At 36.7% G+C, this 20,251-nt stretch overlaps 1 protein-coding gene across 1 annotated transcript in view; it reads right to left on the reverse strand.

The window, feature by feature from the left end:
* Window positions 1-20,251, reverse strand: part of STK32C (serine/threonine kinase 32C) — a 149,895-nt gene that overhangs the window by 42,741 nt on the left and 86,903 nt on the right. The window contains exons 5-6 of the mRNA XM_053692592.1: window positions 15,803-15,906; window positions 11,266-11,382 (exon numbers count right to left, since the gene is read on the reverse strand). Of these exons, the coding sequence (XP_053548567.1) occupies window positions 11,266-11,382; window positions 15,803-15,906 (221 nt within the window). The remainder of the gene's footprint in view (window positions 1-11,265; window positions 11,383-15,802; window positions 15,907-20,251) is intronic.

Consider the following 20,251-nt stretch of genomic DNA (forward strand, 5'->3'; position numbering starts at 1 on the left):
GTTTTTAATTATAGAATTAATCCATAATAAAACCCGCTATATTTTGTGTAACATATATGGCCCCAACGTAGTTGATAGAGAGTTTTGGGATATGATGATACAATACTTACATAAATATATAGGACAGAATCTAATAGTAGCGGGTGATTTTAACCTGATAGATGATCCTATTTTGGACAGGGATAGCAAAGCCCCCAGATCTATTCGTGAGAGGAAAACTTATATTTTAAAGAAAGTTTGTTCACAATTAGGTTTAATAGACATTTGGCGTCTGCAGCACCCAGATTTGAGAGCTTTCACGTGTCTATCAAGCGGTCAACAGTCTCTCTCCCGGATAGATTTTTTCCTGATTCCAGTTTCTTTGAGTGGGCGTGAGTGGACGACAGAGATAGGAGATATAGTAATCTCTGATCATGCAGTGATTTTTTTGACATTAAATGCACTTAACACAGATAGGACTGTTAACCAGACTATTTTTTTCCCTAAACATTTGGCTAATGATGCTCATTTTCACAATTGGTTGTGTAATCAATGGCAAGAGTACTATAGATTCAACAGTACATATATGGATAAGCCTGAATGTTTTTGGGAAGCAGCTAAAGCCGTCCTACGTGGAGAAATTAAACACTATACGTGTAAGCGTAAGAAAAAAGCTAGGCAACTCGAATTACAATTATCTAACCAAGTCAAGAACACATATAGAGTATATCTAGAAGAGCGATTATCTCTTAAATGGCAGAAATATATAGATGCCAAATTAGCTTATGATACACATATTAAACAAAAAGCAACGCTAGAGATACAAAGACAGAAGATCATTTATGGCGGGTTTGCTGGGCGATCAGCTAAATTCTTGGCAAGGTTAACTAAGGCGGTTAACAGGAATAATATTACGGCTATTAGGGCTAATTCCAGAAGAGTCACCAGTAATTCAGAGATCGCTAAAGTATTCTATGACTATTTTTCAAAGTTGTATAAAGTCGAAGCACACGAGATAGATAGCAGGAAAACTTTCTGGGATAAAATTAAGACACCAAAAATTACAACTGAAATATTGGCAGAAATCAATAAACAAATTACGGTAGAGGAAATTAGTGCGGCCATTAAGGCTGCTAAATCCAATAAAGCAGCTGGGCCAGATTGTTTACCCATAGAATTTTATAGGATTCTCCAACCGCAGATTGTATCCTCATTGGCAGAGTTATTTAACTTCTATTTTTTTAAAAATAATAGGTGTTCCCCATATTTCGCAGCAGCGGTCGTATCTCTGATCCTTAAAAAAAATAAAGACCCAGAACTTCCCGATTCATATAGACCCATTTCCGTGTTGAATACGGATTATAAATTCTTGACATCGATTTTAGCAAAAAGATTGAGTCCGCATATGGGACTATTAATTCATGAGAATCAAGCGGGGTTTATGGTTAAGAGAAATCCGGCTAAAAATATAAGAAAGATTATGACCCTTCTTGATTATTTCTGGAATAAATTTAGAAGTTCTGGACATAGAGAGATGACCGATTTAGCACTATTAACGGTTGACGCCGAAAAGGCATTTGACCGCATTTCCTGGACGCATCTATTTTTCTCGTTGGAACAATTCGGATTGACGGGGCAGCTATACGAATTTATTCGCATAATTTATTCTGCGCCCAACTCCTCATTGCTTATTAATGGAGAGCTGTCACAGCATTTAGTGTTACAAAGGGGTATGCGGCAGGGGTGCCCACTATCCCCATTGCTTTTTAATATTTCACTTGAGCCATTAGCGATTTGGTTCCGACAACAACTGGACGGAATTCGGATAGGTGACCAGAAATTGAGAATACTAATGTATGCAGACGACATACTCTTATGTCTGAATAATACTAGGAAGACACTCCCCCTCGTTCTACGTTTGGGGCAATTTCTGGTTATAAAATAAACGTTTCAAAGTCCGAACTTTTGTGGATAAATAAAAGAGAACACAATATTAAGTATCCTTTTAGAGAAGCATCTCAGATATCTTATTTAGGTATTAAACTTAGTGCAAACCCAGAGGAGTGGTATAATCTGAATTTTGCCAAATGTTTCATAGAGTCTAAGAAAAAAATGGAAGGATGGTTAAATCTACCCATCTCGTTAACAGCTAGAGTAACGCTTATAAAAACTATTATCTTTCCAAAATTGTTTTATCTTATTCAGAACATCCCTATGCCGATACATAAGCTAGATATAATTAAATATAATAAAGCGTGTACAAATTTTATATGGAAAGGCGCAAATGTGCGTATCTCAGTTTCCAGGTTAATGAATAACATGGAGGCGGCAGGACTCAACCTTCCTAATATACAGTTCTATAGTTTAGCGTCTCGGGTTAAGATTGCCGTAGACTGGCTAACAGGACAGGATCAAGTAGCTGCATCGATTTGGGAGTCTGCGGTGATTGCCCCTTTTGGTTTAGCCGCTATCCTTCATTGCCCAATCACTTCTTTACCTTCAACGGTTTTCTCATTAGTTACATTCAGGTATATAATTGCGGCTTGGCAAAATTTATGCGGGATAATTGATAGCTCTCCATATGTCTCTGGTTATTTACCAATTATTGGCAATCCAACTTTTCCGCCAGGGTTGACAGATAGAGTTTTTAGAGATTGGGCTGCTAAGGGGTTAATATATGTTAGTCAAATAGCAGATAAAGACCTTATTCCGGTCTCGTTTCACGATTTAAGTGCACAATTTGGGCTTGCGAACAAAGACTTTTACGCCTTTCTACAGGTAAGACATCTGATATCGGAGTTAAAGCTAAGATATGGTTTTGATTGGACACTCAGGCAGATCCAAACGAGGATTAATCTATTCAGAATAGGGAATTACTCAATTGGCCCATTTTATGCATTATTTAATCAAAAGCCCTCAGAAATGCAGATAGAGTATATTGTTCAAAAATGGAATAAAATATTTCCAGGGATAGAAGGCACAGTGATAACGAACTCCTTCAAAGCAACACAGAAAAGTTGGATTTTAACTTCATGGAGGGAATCACAGATCAAACTATCGCTAATGACTTATCTAACACCAGCTAGATTGTCTAGATGGTATAAGATCCGAAGAGTCTGTACGCGTTGTAGCGCCCCCTATGCGGACTTATTTCACTGTTTTTGGTCCTGCCCAAAGATTGCTCAGTTTTGGGCGAAAAGTTTTTATTGGATGAAAGTAACTCTCAAGATAGATTATGAGATCCAACCACTGGAAATATTCTTTCTGGCTCAAAACGCTCAGCAAGGGTTTAAATTAATTAATATAATCATATTATTGGGTCGTATCTTAATACTAAGATCCTGGAAGGCCAAAACTGCTCCCACCCTGAAAGAGTTAAAAAAAGCACTAGTCACCCAAGTAATTTTCGAACAATATAATCTACAAAACGCAACTGATGACCGTCTTGCAGTGTTTTTTTTAGACATTGGAAGACATTTATTTTATCTTGCCCACTCCCGATACAGATAATGTTACTCAAACCATTTAGGGAAAACCCCTATGTCCAATTGCAAGTACTTGCTGGACATTTTCCGGGGGTTTGGCTTGGGGGGAAGCTTTGGAGGGAGAGGGGGTGTGAGGACAGAGGGGGCCTTCTCTTCTAGCTTTAATTTTTTTTTTTTTTCTCTCTCTCCCTTTCTTTTTTTTTTTTCTTGATCCACTATAAAGATTCAACCTTGCAAGCCAGGGCAAACAAGGTGTTGTTAATGTACCCTAAAAAAAGGGAAGGAATGAAGATTTTTTGACCGGGTGTTGGTTTACTGATTCTGTTGGGTATGATATGATATGATTAGGCGTTACTGCAAAATGGTTGTAATGGGAAAGGAAAGAAAAAACAAAAATTTCTTTCTCTGTATGCATTGTTTTCTTTACACATGGAATATTAAGTGTTATTTATGTATTATGTTTTGTTGGAAAAATTTCTTTTTGTGAAAAAATAATAAAATAAAAATATATATATAAAAAAAAAGATTATGCAAAGCACAAGATAAGTGCATGGATATAGCTGTACGTTTTTATGCTTGTTGTGCAGAGCCAGGTTCCAGATGAGGGAAATTCCAATCCACAGAATTGATATAAGAGAAGTTGGCCAAATAATAAAGGAGGCAAATGTTATGTTTATAATCTGCTGTGGGCTAACATCCCTGCAAAATTGAGGCCAACCTGTTAGGGGCCACTCATTAGTCAAAGTGTGTTCTCATAAATTATATACCTCACTAAGTGTTATGTGGATACTAAAATAAATTGTACCCATATGTACTCTGTGATAGAGTATTGCAACAGTAGTAGTATGGCTAGGTATTGATACCTTGTAAGTTACATGTAGTTTGCACTTATATATACAAATTGCTTGTTAGTGTGCCCGTGGGTCACGATTAAAATATTAGTTGCTCCACAGATTAGAGGTATATCTCCGCCGTCATTTGTACAGCCCAATATCTAGAATGGAGTGTGTGTATATAAATAAAACCACAGGAATTACTGTGTATTCAAATGTTAAGTTACAATGTAACCAATGACTCGCAACTAGCATTGTATCGGTTGCTATTGATTAATTATAAAGTTACATATCATATACTTTAATTATATGATTTTCAGCAACCTCCAAAGGAGTGTAATACTTAGCGAGGAGGCTTATACAAATTACTTGTTAGTGTGTCCATGGGTCACAGTTAGAATATTAATTGCTCCACAGATTAGATTAGAGGTATATCTCCATACAGCCCAATATCTAAAATGGAGCGTATGTGTATAAATGAAACCAGTGTAATACTTAGCGAGGAGGCTTATACAGATTACTTGTTAGTGTGCCCGTGGGTCACAATTAGAATATTAATTGCTCCAAAGACTAGAGGTATATCTCCGCTGTCATTTGTACAGCCCAATATCTGAAATGGAGCGTGTGTGTATAAATGAAACCACAGAAGTTACTGTGTATTCAAACGTTAAGTTACAGTGTAACCAATGACTCGCAACTAACTTTGTATCGGTTGCTATTGATTAATTAAAAAGTTACATATTATATACTTTTTTTATAAGATTTTCAGCAATCTACAAAGGAGTGTAATACTTAGCAAAGAGGCTTATACAAATTACTTGTTAGTGTGCCCGTGGGCTTAACACTAAAGCTTGCCACCAGGCAGGTATGTGCAGGATATGCGATTTATTTATTACAGCAGTAACCTAAATCAGCTGGTTTCAGAAACTCCTGAACAGCAAGACTCATATAGAGAGGCCTCTCACCCCCACTGTGAATTGTATACGCTTAGTATTAAACATGCAAATAAATAAGGAATGTGGGCATATAGACATTCCTTATTTATTTGCACATTTAATACTAAGCGTATACACATTTAATACTAAGGTCATACCTTAGAGCATATAGACATTCCTTATTTATTTGCACGTTTAATTAATCGCATGTTGAAACCACCCTTTTTCTTTCATAACGTGACATTTTCTCTATTCCTACCTCCAATTTCCTTTACTTACCACTTCTCAAATTTTGTTTCATTGTCTTGCTCAACTGGCCTATCGCATGGGTATATCTATCCAATTTTCAAGTTGACATTTTAATATTTTGAATATACAGAAATTTCTTTTTGTCTTGATTCAATTTTTTATTTAATTTATTATTTGTTGATATTATCGTTATTTCGTAAACTTATATCCCCATATCTTGACCCTTTATGGTCAGGCAAGGAGCTCTACAACCATCCACACTTTTTCAAAACACCAAAATGTTTCCTTAGTCTTCATTTGAAAAACTTTACCCAAAAGTCTCACATCTAAGTGAGTGCTTTTATCCCTGCGTAATTGAAGCTTAGTCTCTCCTCCCAGGTGGCCAAGCTTCTATATTCATCCCCATAGGAGTAGGTAGAAACAGTACAAAGATCTGAAAGCACAGACAAACAGAATATGAAACAAGAAAAATCTAAGTACAGTATATAAAGGAAAAAAGTCACACTTTAATAATGCCAAAAACACACTGACAAAATGTAACCTTGTGTGTAATCTAGGTGTACTACTACAGCCACATGAAATTCAAAAGTGATACCAGCTCAGGGCAAGTACTCTAAATAGTGTCTCCTCTTCTCCTCTCCCCTCACTGATTAGCCCAGATCCATTCCGAGTATAGTGAAGGGGGCATGGCCTGACTCATTTCACAGTTGTATCCTGCTTCATCAGAGGCTTTGATGGATGACGTTTGTGGGGATCAAGTACAGGATGTGGGTCATTGATATATAACCACCCTCACTATACCAGAAATGGATCTGAGCGGATCAGTGAGCAGAGAGGAGGAGCGGTGACCCTGTTTGGAGTACTTACCATGAGCTGGTACCATCTTGAATTTCATGCCGCTGTAACAGTACCACTACATACGAGGTTCACTTTGTGAGTGTGTTTTCAGCATTATTAAAGTGTAACATTCTTTTATTTATATACTGCACTTAGATCTTTCTTCTGTTTGTCTGTGCTTTCAGATTAATATCCCTATGACTCTATATTCTGCTTTGTATTGTGAAAATATAAATAAATATAAAAAATATTTTTGTGATTTAAACATAGTATGTGGGTAGGTATAATACTTCAAGTTCCACCAAATTGTATCTTTTCTTTGTTAACAATTTTATAAGAAAGACAAACAAAAACCTTTATTTAAGTGTTTCATATAAAATGATATCAGTAAACATAAATTCTTGCCTAATCCCCCCCAAAAAACTATTTCTCTGTGTATTGCATTTCTGCTTTTTCAAAGCTTGTACACTTAATTATAATTTTTGTTTTGTTTAAAAATAAATATATGATTTTAAATTGCTCTATATAAGCTTGGCTGCGCTTACTGTGAACAAAAAAATCACTTTCTTTGTTGCATGCGAAACCGCTTTCTTCTAACCTTGAAAAGTGACCTTCTGTCATTTGTAATTTTCCGGGGATAAAAAATGTGTCTTACAAGCCAAAAATAGATTTGAGCCCCAGGTCTGTTTAATTCTCAATATTTCTCATTTTTGCAGGTTGTTAGTTCCTCATAAACACTTGTTAGATTTTCTAAATGCAACAGCTTTTAGAGACTGGTAATAGGAGGCAATTAATATCACAATACACGTTTCCTCACTCAGCTCATGTTTAAATAGAAAAAAGTATTCAGTTGAAATTTATAATTGAAAATTACATGGTAAAATGTATTATTTTGTCACATGTTACCATCTTAAATATTAAGAATATATCTAAAAAAAAAAAATAGGAAGAAAATTTCTAGTCAGTTAAAAAACAGATATTAGTGACAACTAATTTTGATGATGTATGGAGGAATCTATTATTGTCTAGACATGTGCATGGCGAAAAAATTCGGTTCGGTTCGGATCGATTCGGATTTTTTTGAATTTCGGTTCGGATCGATTCGAATTCGGAAAAATTCAAATCAATTCGGTTCGGATTCATTTCGGATTTATTCGGATTCAAATAAATTCGGCTGGATTCAGTTTGGTTCGGAAATTCCGAATTTCGGTAAGTGTTAGGCTGTGTATTAGACTAGTATTATGTACTGTATATTAGGTGTAACCCATAGCAGAGTGATATAACCTAATATACTGTACAATACTACTGTAATCCATGGCCATCCGAATCTACCGAATAAATCTGAATAAATCCGAACTAATTCGGATTTATTCATTAGATTTGGCACTATTTTATTTCGGAAATTCAAATTGATCTGAATCCCGAATTCTATGAATTTGGCCGAATTTCCGAATCGATCCGAAACAAATCGCACATGTCTATTATTGTCCAAACTTATTTGATTTAAAATTTGTCAGCATGGTAAGAAATATCCCACCAACACTCTCAAGGGAAAACTTCAAGAAAAGGGGCTCAATCATGATTTTCCTGCGAGGTGCGAGCTTACCTCCATAGAGAATAATGAAGCTAACTAGAATTCAGATTATTGCAGGGGAGAGTGGATGTGTCAGGGAGTACCAGGCACTGAGAGCAATATTTATTTTAAGCACATATAAATCAAACGACTCTGTTTTCAGCGTAATTTACCATACATTTCTTTCTAGTTTTTCAAACATATCTTTTTCCTTGACTTTAATAAGCACAATTTCTATTTTGATACAAACTCCTCAAGCTTTGCAAGATGAAACCACAAGACCTACAGGCAAATGTTTACATAATTCAGATAAAAATCGCAAAGAAACTTCATACACATCAAATGAATGCCCTGTTCAGCCCAGTAGCCACTTTGGCAAGACTCATTTCACAAAAATGGAAACCATTGAATTTTGACTTCTTCTTTTTGAGTTCAACTGTTTTTTTTTTTTTTTTAAATAGCTTGCATAACCTTTAATAGAATTTTTACAGTTTATATTTAAAATGATTTTGTATGCATTTATGGATGATTTGTATCGCATATTGTAAATTTGCATCTTGCAACAGGTTAAAAGACCTATATATATGTGTACTGTTTAAACACAATTTAATGAGTAAAAAGATTTAAATTTTGTACAATGTAAATTCATTCACTTTTGGAATGCTTATTTTATTGAGCACTATCCTGTATGTTTATATCACATCATCACATATAGAAATGCATGTTACAGCTAATAGCAAGATACACGGCTAACAGTGCATTTAGATCATCCGGCCATTTATGTTGTAACACTGACAGATTGTTTTAGATTATCTTGTCTGAGCTTTTGATCATTGGCCCCTTAGTGTAATATAAAACATTTAAAAACCCACCACACATAAAATACTTACAAATATATAGATCTTCATAAAATATCTATATTTATACTCACTCAGTTCTACATTTAATTGAATACTTGCAGTACATTTATGTGAATAGTGGGATGCACTCTTTCAAATCTCAAGTCTTATTATATCTATCTTTGGTGTGGGGGTGTGGAAGTTGGTAATACTTTCTTTAGCTTTGCTAGACCCCAAATAAGACCAGTTTTGTGGGGTAATTTTCAATGATACAACAATTAGCAGGCATCTCATTCTCCTCTGTGTATTGTGGGAGCAGCAAAGTAATTACCCTAATCATCTGATTTTGTTCTGTATAACTATGATTTATAAAGCCTGTATCACCATAAAATACAAAACAAAATGCCTGTATTGCAGTATTTTGTGATGCACAATTTATGTTATGTATGTTTATTTATTCTGTGGCTGCATTTCATATAGCAGAAGACAACATGGGAGAGTTCATAGTCTCTGCTATCAACATTTGCTTCAGATCCTGAGTTAAAATATTTAAAGGGATGTTAAACTCCTGGGTGCAACTACAGTAACATGATTACTACTTGCAATGCTGTTGTTTAATCCTCCTGTGCCTGTAGCCCTCTTCAAATCTATTCTCTTATTTTAACCTTTCAAAAGTGCTGATTACTGAAGCTCTGCATCGCCAAACTGTCCAAGAAAAATAGGATTACTTTAGAGACCATCCTGGAGTAATTTGATGGTCATTAAACAACTTTAGAAGTAATTTGCACATCATCAGACATCATCAGGCTGTAAAGTCATCAGCTAAGGTACAACATTCTGGGTGATTACTTCAGAATGATTACTAGATTACCTTACTGATTACTTCACAAAACTTCATCTCTTCTAAATATTTCAGCCTGCGGGCATACTTCAGGATGGCTACTGATGTCTAGTCTGGAGTCATCATTTACTACAGAATAACTTAAGGAAGATCATTCTTTTTGACTAGGGTGGTCAGCACCATCTTGGAATTTAAATATTTTTGTACCGTGTGACAGAAGCTGTGCCCACTTACAGATCAGGGATATTGTTCTTGACAAGCTGTATTGTGCATTTCAGATTAGAGAACACAATACAGAACTGGAGCTGAACATTATTGTAGTGCTGTATTTCTCCATGTTATTCCTTAGATGCAACATTTAATTTGGGAAAAAGCACTGCAAAAATGTAACTTTTCTGCTTTCTATAAAGCAAGGTAATCCAAAGTTCAAGGTACAGCTGTCAAAAAACCAGCAGCGTCACTGATCTGTGAAAGCGCACTACTTCTGTCAAGGATACAACAATATGGGGTCTATTTATCAAGCTCTGAATGGAGCTTGATGCCCCATGTTTCTGTCTTGCCAGAAACACGTTATGAAGCAGCGGTCTAAAGACCGCTGTTCCATAACCTGTCCACCTGCTCTGAGGCGGCGGACAGAAATCAACCCGATCGAATACAATCGGGTTAATTGACACCCTCTGCTAGCGGCCGATTGGTCGCGAATCTGCAGGGGGCTGTATTGCACCAGCAGTTCACAAGAACTGCTGGTGCAATGATAAATGCGACAACGTATGCTGTAAGCATTTATCGATGTGTGGCGGACATGGTTCGCTATGGACCCTTATGTGTGTATCAAGATGGCGGCACCTAGTGTAAGGATGCAGAGCTTTAACAAAGAGCTACAGGTACAAAAGGAAAAACAATGCCATGGTGAGTAGTAACACTACTACTGTACTCAACAGTTTAATGTCCCTTCAACTAGAATTGATCATGGATGATTTAATCGCTTGATCCTGCATACTTTAGCTTTTGTAGCTGTATTAAAGATAGCTGCTATTGCATCATACTCATTTGCCATAGACCCTTTCCAGACACATACCACACATTAAGGTACAGATGAGTGCAGAATTAGAATTGTGTATAGTCAGACTTACAATTTATTAACACTTTGGGGTAGATTTATTATGCAGCAGATGCTGCAATCTACGCCAATAATTGCAGGTCCACCTGAAACATAAGTTAAAAAGCAGTGATCATAAGACTACTGCTCCTTAACTTCTCTGCCACCTTTAAGGTGGCGGACTGAAATCATCCCGATCCGATCGGGATGATTGACACCCCCTGCTAGGGGCCGATTGGCCACCGGTGAGCAAGGGGCGTCATTGCACAAGCATTTCACTAGAAATACTTGTACAATGATAAATGCCGACAGCGTATGCTGTTGCCATTAAGCGATGTCGAGCGGACATGATTCGCTATAGTGAATAATGTCCATCCGCCATTTAATAAATGTACTCCTTTACCTTCATGGCTGTTTAAGAATTGACAGCCAGTGCTATTTAAAATGTTGTGAGACTTATGTTTCCATACTGAATTCCTTGTTTCACAATATATAAAAGTTCGCCCTCACTACTCAAGTAAATTTGAAATTTGATATGATCAAGTGTTCTCGGTAAACATGCAAATGAGTTCATAAACAGATAAAAAGGGTTTACCTTGCGCAGTAAAGCAATCATGTCTTTTGACCAGACAGATATATACTGGACAGTAACAGTACTAAATAACTGGACTAAAGACTCAACAGCGTTGTTTGAATGGATGTCATACGGTCTCTATGGAAATGAAACAAAGTACCATTATTTTTAAAGAAAAAAAAAAAAGAAAAGATACAAAAATAAAATAAGGTAAATATTGTGCCTATATTTTGTGTAAACCTTGTTTTTTTATTTTATGTACATTGTAAGTATGTTAACATTTTCCTAAACATGACAGTATTGTACATTATCACCATTGGCCATAGTTGAAATCTTTTGGTCATTGTGTTGGTGGCATTGCAATATCACTCAATATTTTACTCTATTTCTTTCAAAAAGTAGGATGTATAGAAATAAAGAGATTTAAATGCTTCTTTTTGAGTTAGGGTCAAATACCCAATTGCCAAGTAGTAAAAATCTAAAAGGACAAATCTTTACAAAATGATAATATTTTAAATTTCTCCTTTTCAGCTGCAATGTATTGAAACAGTAAACATTTTCACCATTCAGTTTCACCATCAGGACAACTTCATGCTCATAATTGAGTTATTCTCATCAGTGATATCACAATAGTAAATCATTCTTTATAGTATATAGCACAATATTTTTTATTACATACAACTTTTTAAATTGTTCACAATGGTCAAATTTCAATTAGAAGTGTCAGGAAAGGTGAGATAAATCAGTAAACATCTTGTAGTTATATTTTCCTGCAGTCTTTTAATAGATTATCTTATCATCAGAGTCTGGACATTATTAAAACAGATTAACACCTTGTTTAATGCAATTGTTTTACAGTGGTCAAACTCCATCATCCACTTTTTGTTATGTGGAGGAGCCAATCTGAGTCTGAAGAAGACAGGGCTTGTTACTGTGTAAACAAAATATCCATAGTCTGGTGTCAGTAGAAATTATAAAATAAACCGCAAATAAGATACAGATATGTGGCAAAGTTAGGCTATTAAAGTCTGCTACTTGATTTTTCCTTTTTTTAGGACTAGAATATCCACAATTTTAAGTTTATTGCAGGAAAGATGGCAAAATAAATCAAATGTGTTTATTGCAAAGTTGTTTTACTATGCATAATTACAGTGATGGTAAATTTGATACAAATGCACATTAAACTATTAATCCTCAAGCAAATACAACCTTGATCGCTATGTCTTTTTTTTTTTAGGTCAATCATTTGTTTTTAAATTATATATTACTTACATCGTGTTATCAATGTTTACTTCGACACCCGGCATTACTTCCTGCTCGATTCATGTACTGACGTAGAGAGCGGTACCACGCACTCTCTACGTCATTCTATGGGCATTGTGTTCTTCAGTGGTACGTTTGTGCATGCGTTAGAGTCTTACTGCATGTTATGTGACTCACTGTATTATACTTTACATGTAGCTAAAGAGGGGTGTGTGTGTGTGTGTCTTACAAAGTCGCTGGATGGCCGGCTTTTGATTTGAAGATAAGAAAACGTGACTTTAAAAAAAATAAATAACGTTAAATATATGGGTGGAGGAACGGCAGAAAAAAATAAACATCTAACCAAGTAATATTTCTCAATAAGTTGAAATGTATGTAACTTCATGAATGAAAGTGTTTTTTTAAAATAAAAAATATTTTGTTTAGATGGAATGTTGCATATTTTTATAGTTTATCAACACTTTAAGCATTTTATATTACAGACTCAAGGTCTCTGTAAATGGACTTGTTGACTTTGCATCCCAATGATTGTTTAATTTTTGTCTGAATTCAAACTTTGGGTTTAACATTATAGGCCTCTAGTTATGAAGCTGTCTACTTTCCTGCATTTGCCGGCCCAATACGCTCGCCTAAGCTCGCCTACCAATGCCGCCACGGACCTGAATACGTTCGCCAAAGTTATCAAGAAAGCTGTCAAGAAGCCGCGCACCAAGTACGGAGCGATGAGCAGTGGACTGTTGTTAACGGACAGTCATCGATCTCGCTGCTCATCAGCTTCTTCGCAGCTTTCTTGCTAGCCTGTCACTAAGCACCCACACTATACTATACTGTTTTACCCCCTAAACCGCCGCTCCCGGAGCCCCGTGCAACTGAATAAAGTTATTACCCCCTAAACCACTGCTCCCGGAGCCCCCTGCAACTGAATAAAGTTATTAACCCCTAAACCGCCGCTCCCGGAGCCGCCACAACTCTAAAAAATATATTAACCCCTAAACCACCGCTCCCGGACCCCGCCGCAACTATAATAAATATATGAACCCCTAAACCGCCACTCCCGGACCCCCCCGCCACCTACATTATACTTATTAACCCCTAATCTGCCGCCCCCTATACCGCCGCCACCTATATAAAGTTATTAACCCCTATCCTGTGGATCCCGGACCCCGCCGCAACTAAATTAAATGTTTAACCCCTAAACCGCTGCTCCTGGACCCCGCCGCCACCTATATTAAACTTATTAACCCCTAAACCTAAGTCTAACACTAACACTAACACCCCCCTAACTTAAATATTATTTTAATAAATCTAAATACATATTATTATTATTAGCTAAATTATTCCTATTTAAAACTAAATACTTACCTGTAAAATAAACCCTAAGATAGCTACAATATAATTAATAATTATATTGTAGCTATTTTAGGATTTATTTTTATTTTACAGGCAACTTTGTATTTATTTTAACTAGGTAGAATAGTTATTAAATAGTTAATAACTATTTAATAGCTACCTAGCTAAAATAAATACAAAATTACCTGTAAAATAAATCCTAACCTAAGTTACAATTACACCTAACACTACACTATCATTAAATTAATTAAATTAATTAACTAAAATGACCTAAAATTAAATACAATTAAATAAACTAAACTATAGTACAAAAAATCAAACAAACAAACACTAAATTACAGAAAATAAAAAAAATTACAAGAAGTTTAAACTAATTACACCTAATCTAAGCCCCCTAATAAAATAAAAAAGCCCACCCAAAAAAAAATGCCCTACCCTATACTAAATTACAAAGTAATCAGCTCTTTTACCAGTCCTTAAAAGGGCTTTTTGCGGGCATTGCTCCAAAGTAATAAGCTCTTTTACTTGTAAAATAAAATACAACCCCCCCCAACATTAAAACCCACCACCCACATACTCCTACTTTAACCCACCCAAACCCCCCTTAAATAAACCTAACACTAACCCCCTGAAGATCACCCTACCTTTAGCCGTCTTCACCCAGCCGGGCCAAACTCTTCATCCAAGCGGGGCAGAAGAGGTCCTCCATTCGGTAGAAGTCTTCATCCAAGCGGCGTCTTCTATCTTCAATCATCCGGAGTGGAGCCATCTTCCATCCAGCCGACGTGGAGCCATCTTCTTCCAACGACGTCCTAACCCCGAATGAAGGAACCTTTAAGGGACGTCATCCAAGATGGCGTCCCTCGAATTCCGATTGGCTGATAGGATTCTATCAGGCAATTGGAATTAAGGTAGGAAAAATCCTAATGATAGTGTAGTGTTAGGTGTAATTGTAACATAGGTTAGGATTTATTTTACAGGTAATTTTGTATTTATTTTAGCTAGGTAGCTATTAAATAGTTATTAAGGTGGAGGCGGTATAGGGGGCGGCAGATTAGGGGTTAATAGGTATAATGTAGGTGGCGGGGTCCGGGAGCGGCGGTTTAGGGGTTAAAATATTTATTATAGTTGTGGCGGGGTCCAGAAGCGGCGTTTTAGGGGTAATAAATTTATTTAGGTGGCGGCGGTGTAGGGGGGGCAGATTAGGGGTGTTTAGACTCGGGGTACATGTTAGGGTGTTAGGTGCAGACACTTCCCATAGAGATCAATGGGATATCGGGCAGCAGCGAACATGAGCTTTCGCTGCTGTCAGACCCCCATTGATTCCTATGGGATCCGCCGCCTCCAGGGAATAGTGCCGAGCGTACCTGCTAGTTATTTGATAACTAGCAAAAGTAGTCAGATTGTGCCGAACTTGCGTTCGGCACATCTGTAGTGACGTAAGAATCGATCTGTGTCGGACTGAGACCGGTGGATTGTAGCTTACGTCACTATATTCTACTTTTGCCGGTCTCTAGCCTTTGATAACTAAGGCGAATCAGCCTCCCCACAAATACGCTGCGTAATTCCAGCGTATTTGCAGTTGACAGCTTGATAACTAGAGGCCATAGTGTCTTTTAAACAGAATGTAGATTTTAATTAAACCAGGTGCCAAAGAGAACATTTTCAGGCCTTTGCATATTCTATAAAGCAATTAATGTATTTGTCCTTAACATATACATTGAAAGCGTACACCTAACTTTCATCTATACTGGCTATAAAATAATACTTTTGCAAATGATGTCTCAGACTTATACCTACAAACTTCAGATCAGTACATCTTATTATTAAAGGGACAGTAAAGCCAAAATTAAACTTTCATGATTTGGATAGATCATGTGATTTAATTTTGAACATTCTGTTTAGCCATCAAATGGAGCGGTGATAAACTAAAGGAAATTCTTACCCATCCTCTGAGAAGTTCGTATGCCATTATTCCTAGTGACCACCAGTCAACCTCAAAAGAGTATCCAGTTCCTCCATTGACAAATGACTGAAAAATTTCAGGAGCTTTAAGATAAAGAAAAACAAACAAAAATGTAGCACATTATAAATTCAGAATTCAAAAACAAACACACACATATATACTGTGTATGTATGTGTATATATATATATATATATATATATATATATATATATACATACATACATTATATATATATAAATAAATAAATAAATAAATATATATATATAAACACAAGTCAGCCACGGTAGCTTGTGAGCCTTTAAACATCTTAAGAAAGATCACATTAGTCTGCTTTTATGGGGGGGGGGGGGAACAATATTTGCTTATATTTCAGCACACTTAAAGTGAAAGTAAAGCCTCGCGTTTTACAAACGCTAGGATTTGCTATTAAAACAAATAAAGGGCACTTTCATTCATTAAGTATAAGATACTTCAGGTAGAAAGCTCCTTTATTTGATTCAATCGATCGCTGCTCTTAGCTCCTACAGCAGAGCACGGCTAAAAAAATTTTTGGATAAGAGGTGAAAACGTCACCTCTTAGCCGATAGCCGTGCGGTAAATCCGGCTCCCATGGGCGCCAAGCCGGATTTACCGCATGGCTATTGGCTAAGAGGTGAAAACGTCACCTCTTAGCCAAAAATTTTTTTAGCCGTGGGCTGCTGTAGCAGCTAAAAACGGCGATCGATTGAATCAAATAAAGGAGCTTTCTACATGAAGTATCTTATACTTCATGAATGAAAGTGCCCTTTATTTGTTTCAATAGTAAATCCTAGCGTTTGTAAAACGCTAGGATTTACTTTCACTTTAAAATAATATTCCAATTTTATAGGGCTAGATTAGCGTTCCACCTTATGTGTAAACTTTGCTAGAAGAAATTTTTTGTGTGCATCAAATAGCGAGTGTTTTACAAGTTAAATGTAAAAAGTCTGCGTGCGTGCTAAAAAAAACGGCGCACACGAAAAAACAAAAAATCTAACACCTAAATTAGCACTCAACTTGTTATCTAGTCCAATATGTGCAACATATAATTTTAACATTTTTTAGATTAAAGACAATTTAACCACTCTAACACAGCAGATAATAAACAAATAATAATATAGCACAAATTAAAAGGACAGTAAGGTCAGAATTAAACTTTCATGATAGAGCATACAATTTTATACACGTTTCCACTGAATTCTTTTATCTAATATGCTTTGTTTACTTGGTATCTTTTGTTGAAAGTCATACCCAGGTAGGCTCAGGAGCAGCAATGGTGGCTGCACAAATATCCCTCTTCTCATTGGCTCACCATATGTGTTCATCTAGCTCCCAGTAATGCATTGCTGCTCCTTTAACAAAGAATACCAAGAGAATGAAGCAAATTTGATAATAGAAGTAAAACAGAAAGTTGTTTAATATTGTATGTTCTGTGTAAATAATGAAAGAAAAAAAATTGTGTTTTGTGTTCTTTTAAAGGGACATGATACTCAAAAAATACTTTTTTGTTAAAGCTCCGTTTTTTTGTGGTTTTTAGACAAATGCAAAGAAAACAACTTTTGTGATTGTTTGTTTTTTTATTCATCCGAATCCAAACACTTATGTCTACTCATTTTATATTACAAGTGAATGCCGCACTAATTGTTTGCTGTGTAGGGGTATTAAAGGGGGTGAGTATGCTGTTGGTTATTATGCTGTTTTGAAAAAGGGGTGACACCCGAAACGTCAATAATAAATACTTGGTGTATTTTATGCAAGACCCTGTTAGTGACTTCCTTTGATGCTGTTTGTATGTACTATTGAAGTGCACCCAGTGCAAGGTGAGCTTATCAAAGCTAGTTAGAAGCTGGAGTGCTGCTACATCCTCTGCAAATATATATACTGTATATATATATATATATTTATATATATATATAATCCAGCCGAGTTTAGCACTCTCAAAATTTACAATTGCTGGCCGGGGTGCAAAGCAAATGTATGAATAAAGTCCCAAGCAAAGCCAGCACTCTCCGGTATTAAGAGCAATCAAATCTCTTTAATGCAAATTGTGACGTTTTGGGGTTTCACCCCCGTCCTCAGACCATTATAACAACATAATAATAAAAACAATACTTATATACCTTACTCACCGATTAAGTGATCGTTATACCTCTAGCTTCCCTATGTGACTAACAGCGTGGCGGTTGCCTGGCACTTTGCATGTGTCACTAACGGGCGCTGCACATTGCCTAGCAACACACCACAACAAAAAATTACTAATAAACAAACTTATGCACATATGATCAGACATGACAGAACAGCGCTACCTACTTTACATGGCTGTAACTAGGTAAATCAATAGCATAATAGCTCAAACTGGCAGGAAAAAAACGTAACTATATATTGCTTTACTTTATATTACTCAACTCTGTGTATACCTATATGGGAGAAATTCTTATCTGGAGGACAGTGCATACGTTTACATTAGCTAATAGCAAGTACAGAACTAAGACACTCTGAATGACAGAAAACAATTCTATTTTTTGTATTCAGTCCTTTTGGACTTAATGTTTCCAATTCATATGTCCATCTTGCTTCTCTTTGCATCAGAACTTTATTTCGGTCTCCTCCCCTCTATATTGGGGGAACGTTATCTATTATAGTATATTTGAGATCTGCCACATTATGTCCACATTGCAAAAAGTGACGGGCTACGGGTTGGTCTGCTTCCCTTTTGTTCAGTGCTGTACGTATCGAGCTACGATGTTTCGCCATCTGAGTTCTCATATAATCGCTTGTTTTCCCTACATAGAACAAACTACACGGACAATTTAGCACAAAACTAGTGGTGCACGTAACTCTGTGTTTAATGTAGTATTTCTTTTTGTGGTGGGGATGGTGAAAGAATTTGCCTGCTATCATACCATTGCACATCGTGCATCCACTGCATTTGTAGCATCCTGGTTTGGAATTTCCCAGTCAAGTTTTACTTTCATAACAGTGTACTGGGTCAATTTTTTGCAAAATGACCTTTAGTGATCGGCCTCTCCTGTACCCTATCCTCAGATTTTCCATTATCCTAAAGGGGAGAGTATCATCTGAATTAAGTATCTCCCAGTCCTTTTTTAGAATGGAGTTAAATTTGTTCTTATCCACTGCATATGTCGTTGACAGGGTCATTATGACTTCTTTTTGCTCCATCTTTTTTTCTGGTGGTCTCTAGTGATGTCGCGAATAGTTCGCTGGCGAATAGTTCCTGGCGAAACATAGCTTGTTCGCATTCGCCGTGGCGGGCGAACATATGTGATGTTTGATCCGCCTCCTATTCGTCATCATTGAGTAAACTTTGACCCTGTATCTCACAGTCTGAAGAAACATTTCAGCCAATCAGCAGCAGACACTGCCTCCCAGACCCTCCCAGCTCCTGGACAGCAGCCATTTTAGATTCATTCTGATCCTGCATTCTTAGTGAGAGGAGGGATAGTGTAGCTGCTGCTGATTTTATAAGGAAATTGATAGCTAGGCTAGTGTATTCAGTGTCCACTACAGTCCTGAAGGACTCATCTGATCTCTGAGGAAGGACAGCACCTCAAAAAGCCCTTTTTAGGGCTAGAACATCTTCTTTTTTTTTTTTGCCTGTGTAATTTTGACTGTGAAACATCAGTCTGCTAGTGTAATCTAATTGCAGTTGCCTGCCTGCCAGCATGTGTGCCAGGCCCACTTGCCAACTAGTGCCACCACTCAGAGTCATTTGTTGTAACAGTAGTGTAAATATTTAAAAAAAAAACTTTTTTGACTGTGAAACATCAGTCTGCTAGTGTAATCTAATTGCAGTTGCCTGCCTGCCAGCATGTGTGCCAGGCCCACTTGCCAACTAGTGCCACCAATCATATTTGTTATAACAGTAGTGTAAATATTTAAAAAAAAAACTTTTTTGACAGTGAAACATCAGTCTGCTAGTGTAATCTAATTGCAGTTGCCTGCCTGCCAGCGTGTGTGCCAGGCCCACTTGCCAACTAGTGCCACCAATCATATTTGTTATAACAGTAGTGTAAATATTTTTGTAAAAAAATTTTTTGACTGTGAAACATCAGTCTGCTAGTGTAATCTAATTGCAGTTGCCTGCCTGCCTGCCAGTGTGTGTGCCAGGCCCACTTGCCAAGTTAGTGCCACCACTCATATTTGTTGTAACAGTAGCGTAAATATTTAAAAAAAAAAACTTTTTTGACTGTGAAACATCAGTCTGCTAGTGTAATCTAATTGCAGTTGCCTGCCTGCCAGCGTGTGTGCCAGGCCCACTTGCCAACTAGTGCCACCAATCATATTTGTTATAACAGTAGTGTAAATATTTAAAAAAAAACTTTTTTGACTGTGAAACATCAGTCTGCTAGTGTAATCTAATTGCAGTTGCCTGCCTGCCAGTGTGTGTGC

The sequence above is a fragment of the Bombina bombina genome, chromosome 9 (genome assembly GCF_027579735.1).
Source record: "Bombina bombina isolate aBomBom1 chromosome 9, aBomBom1.pri, whole genome shotgun sequence".
Taxonomy (NCBI): Eukaryota; Metazoa; Chordata; class Amphibia; order Anura; family Bombinatoridae; genus Bombina; species Bombina bombina.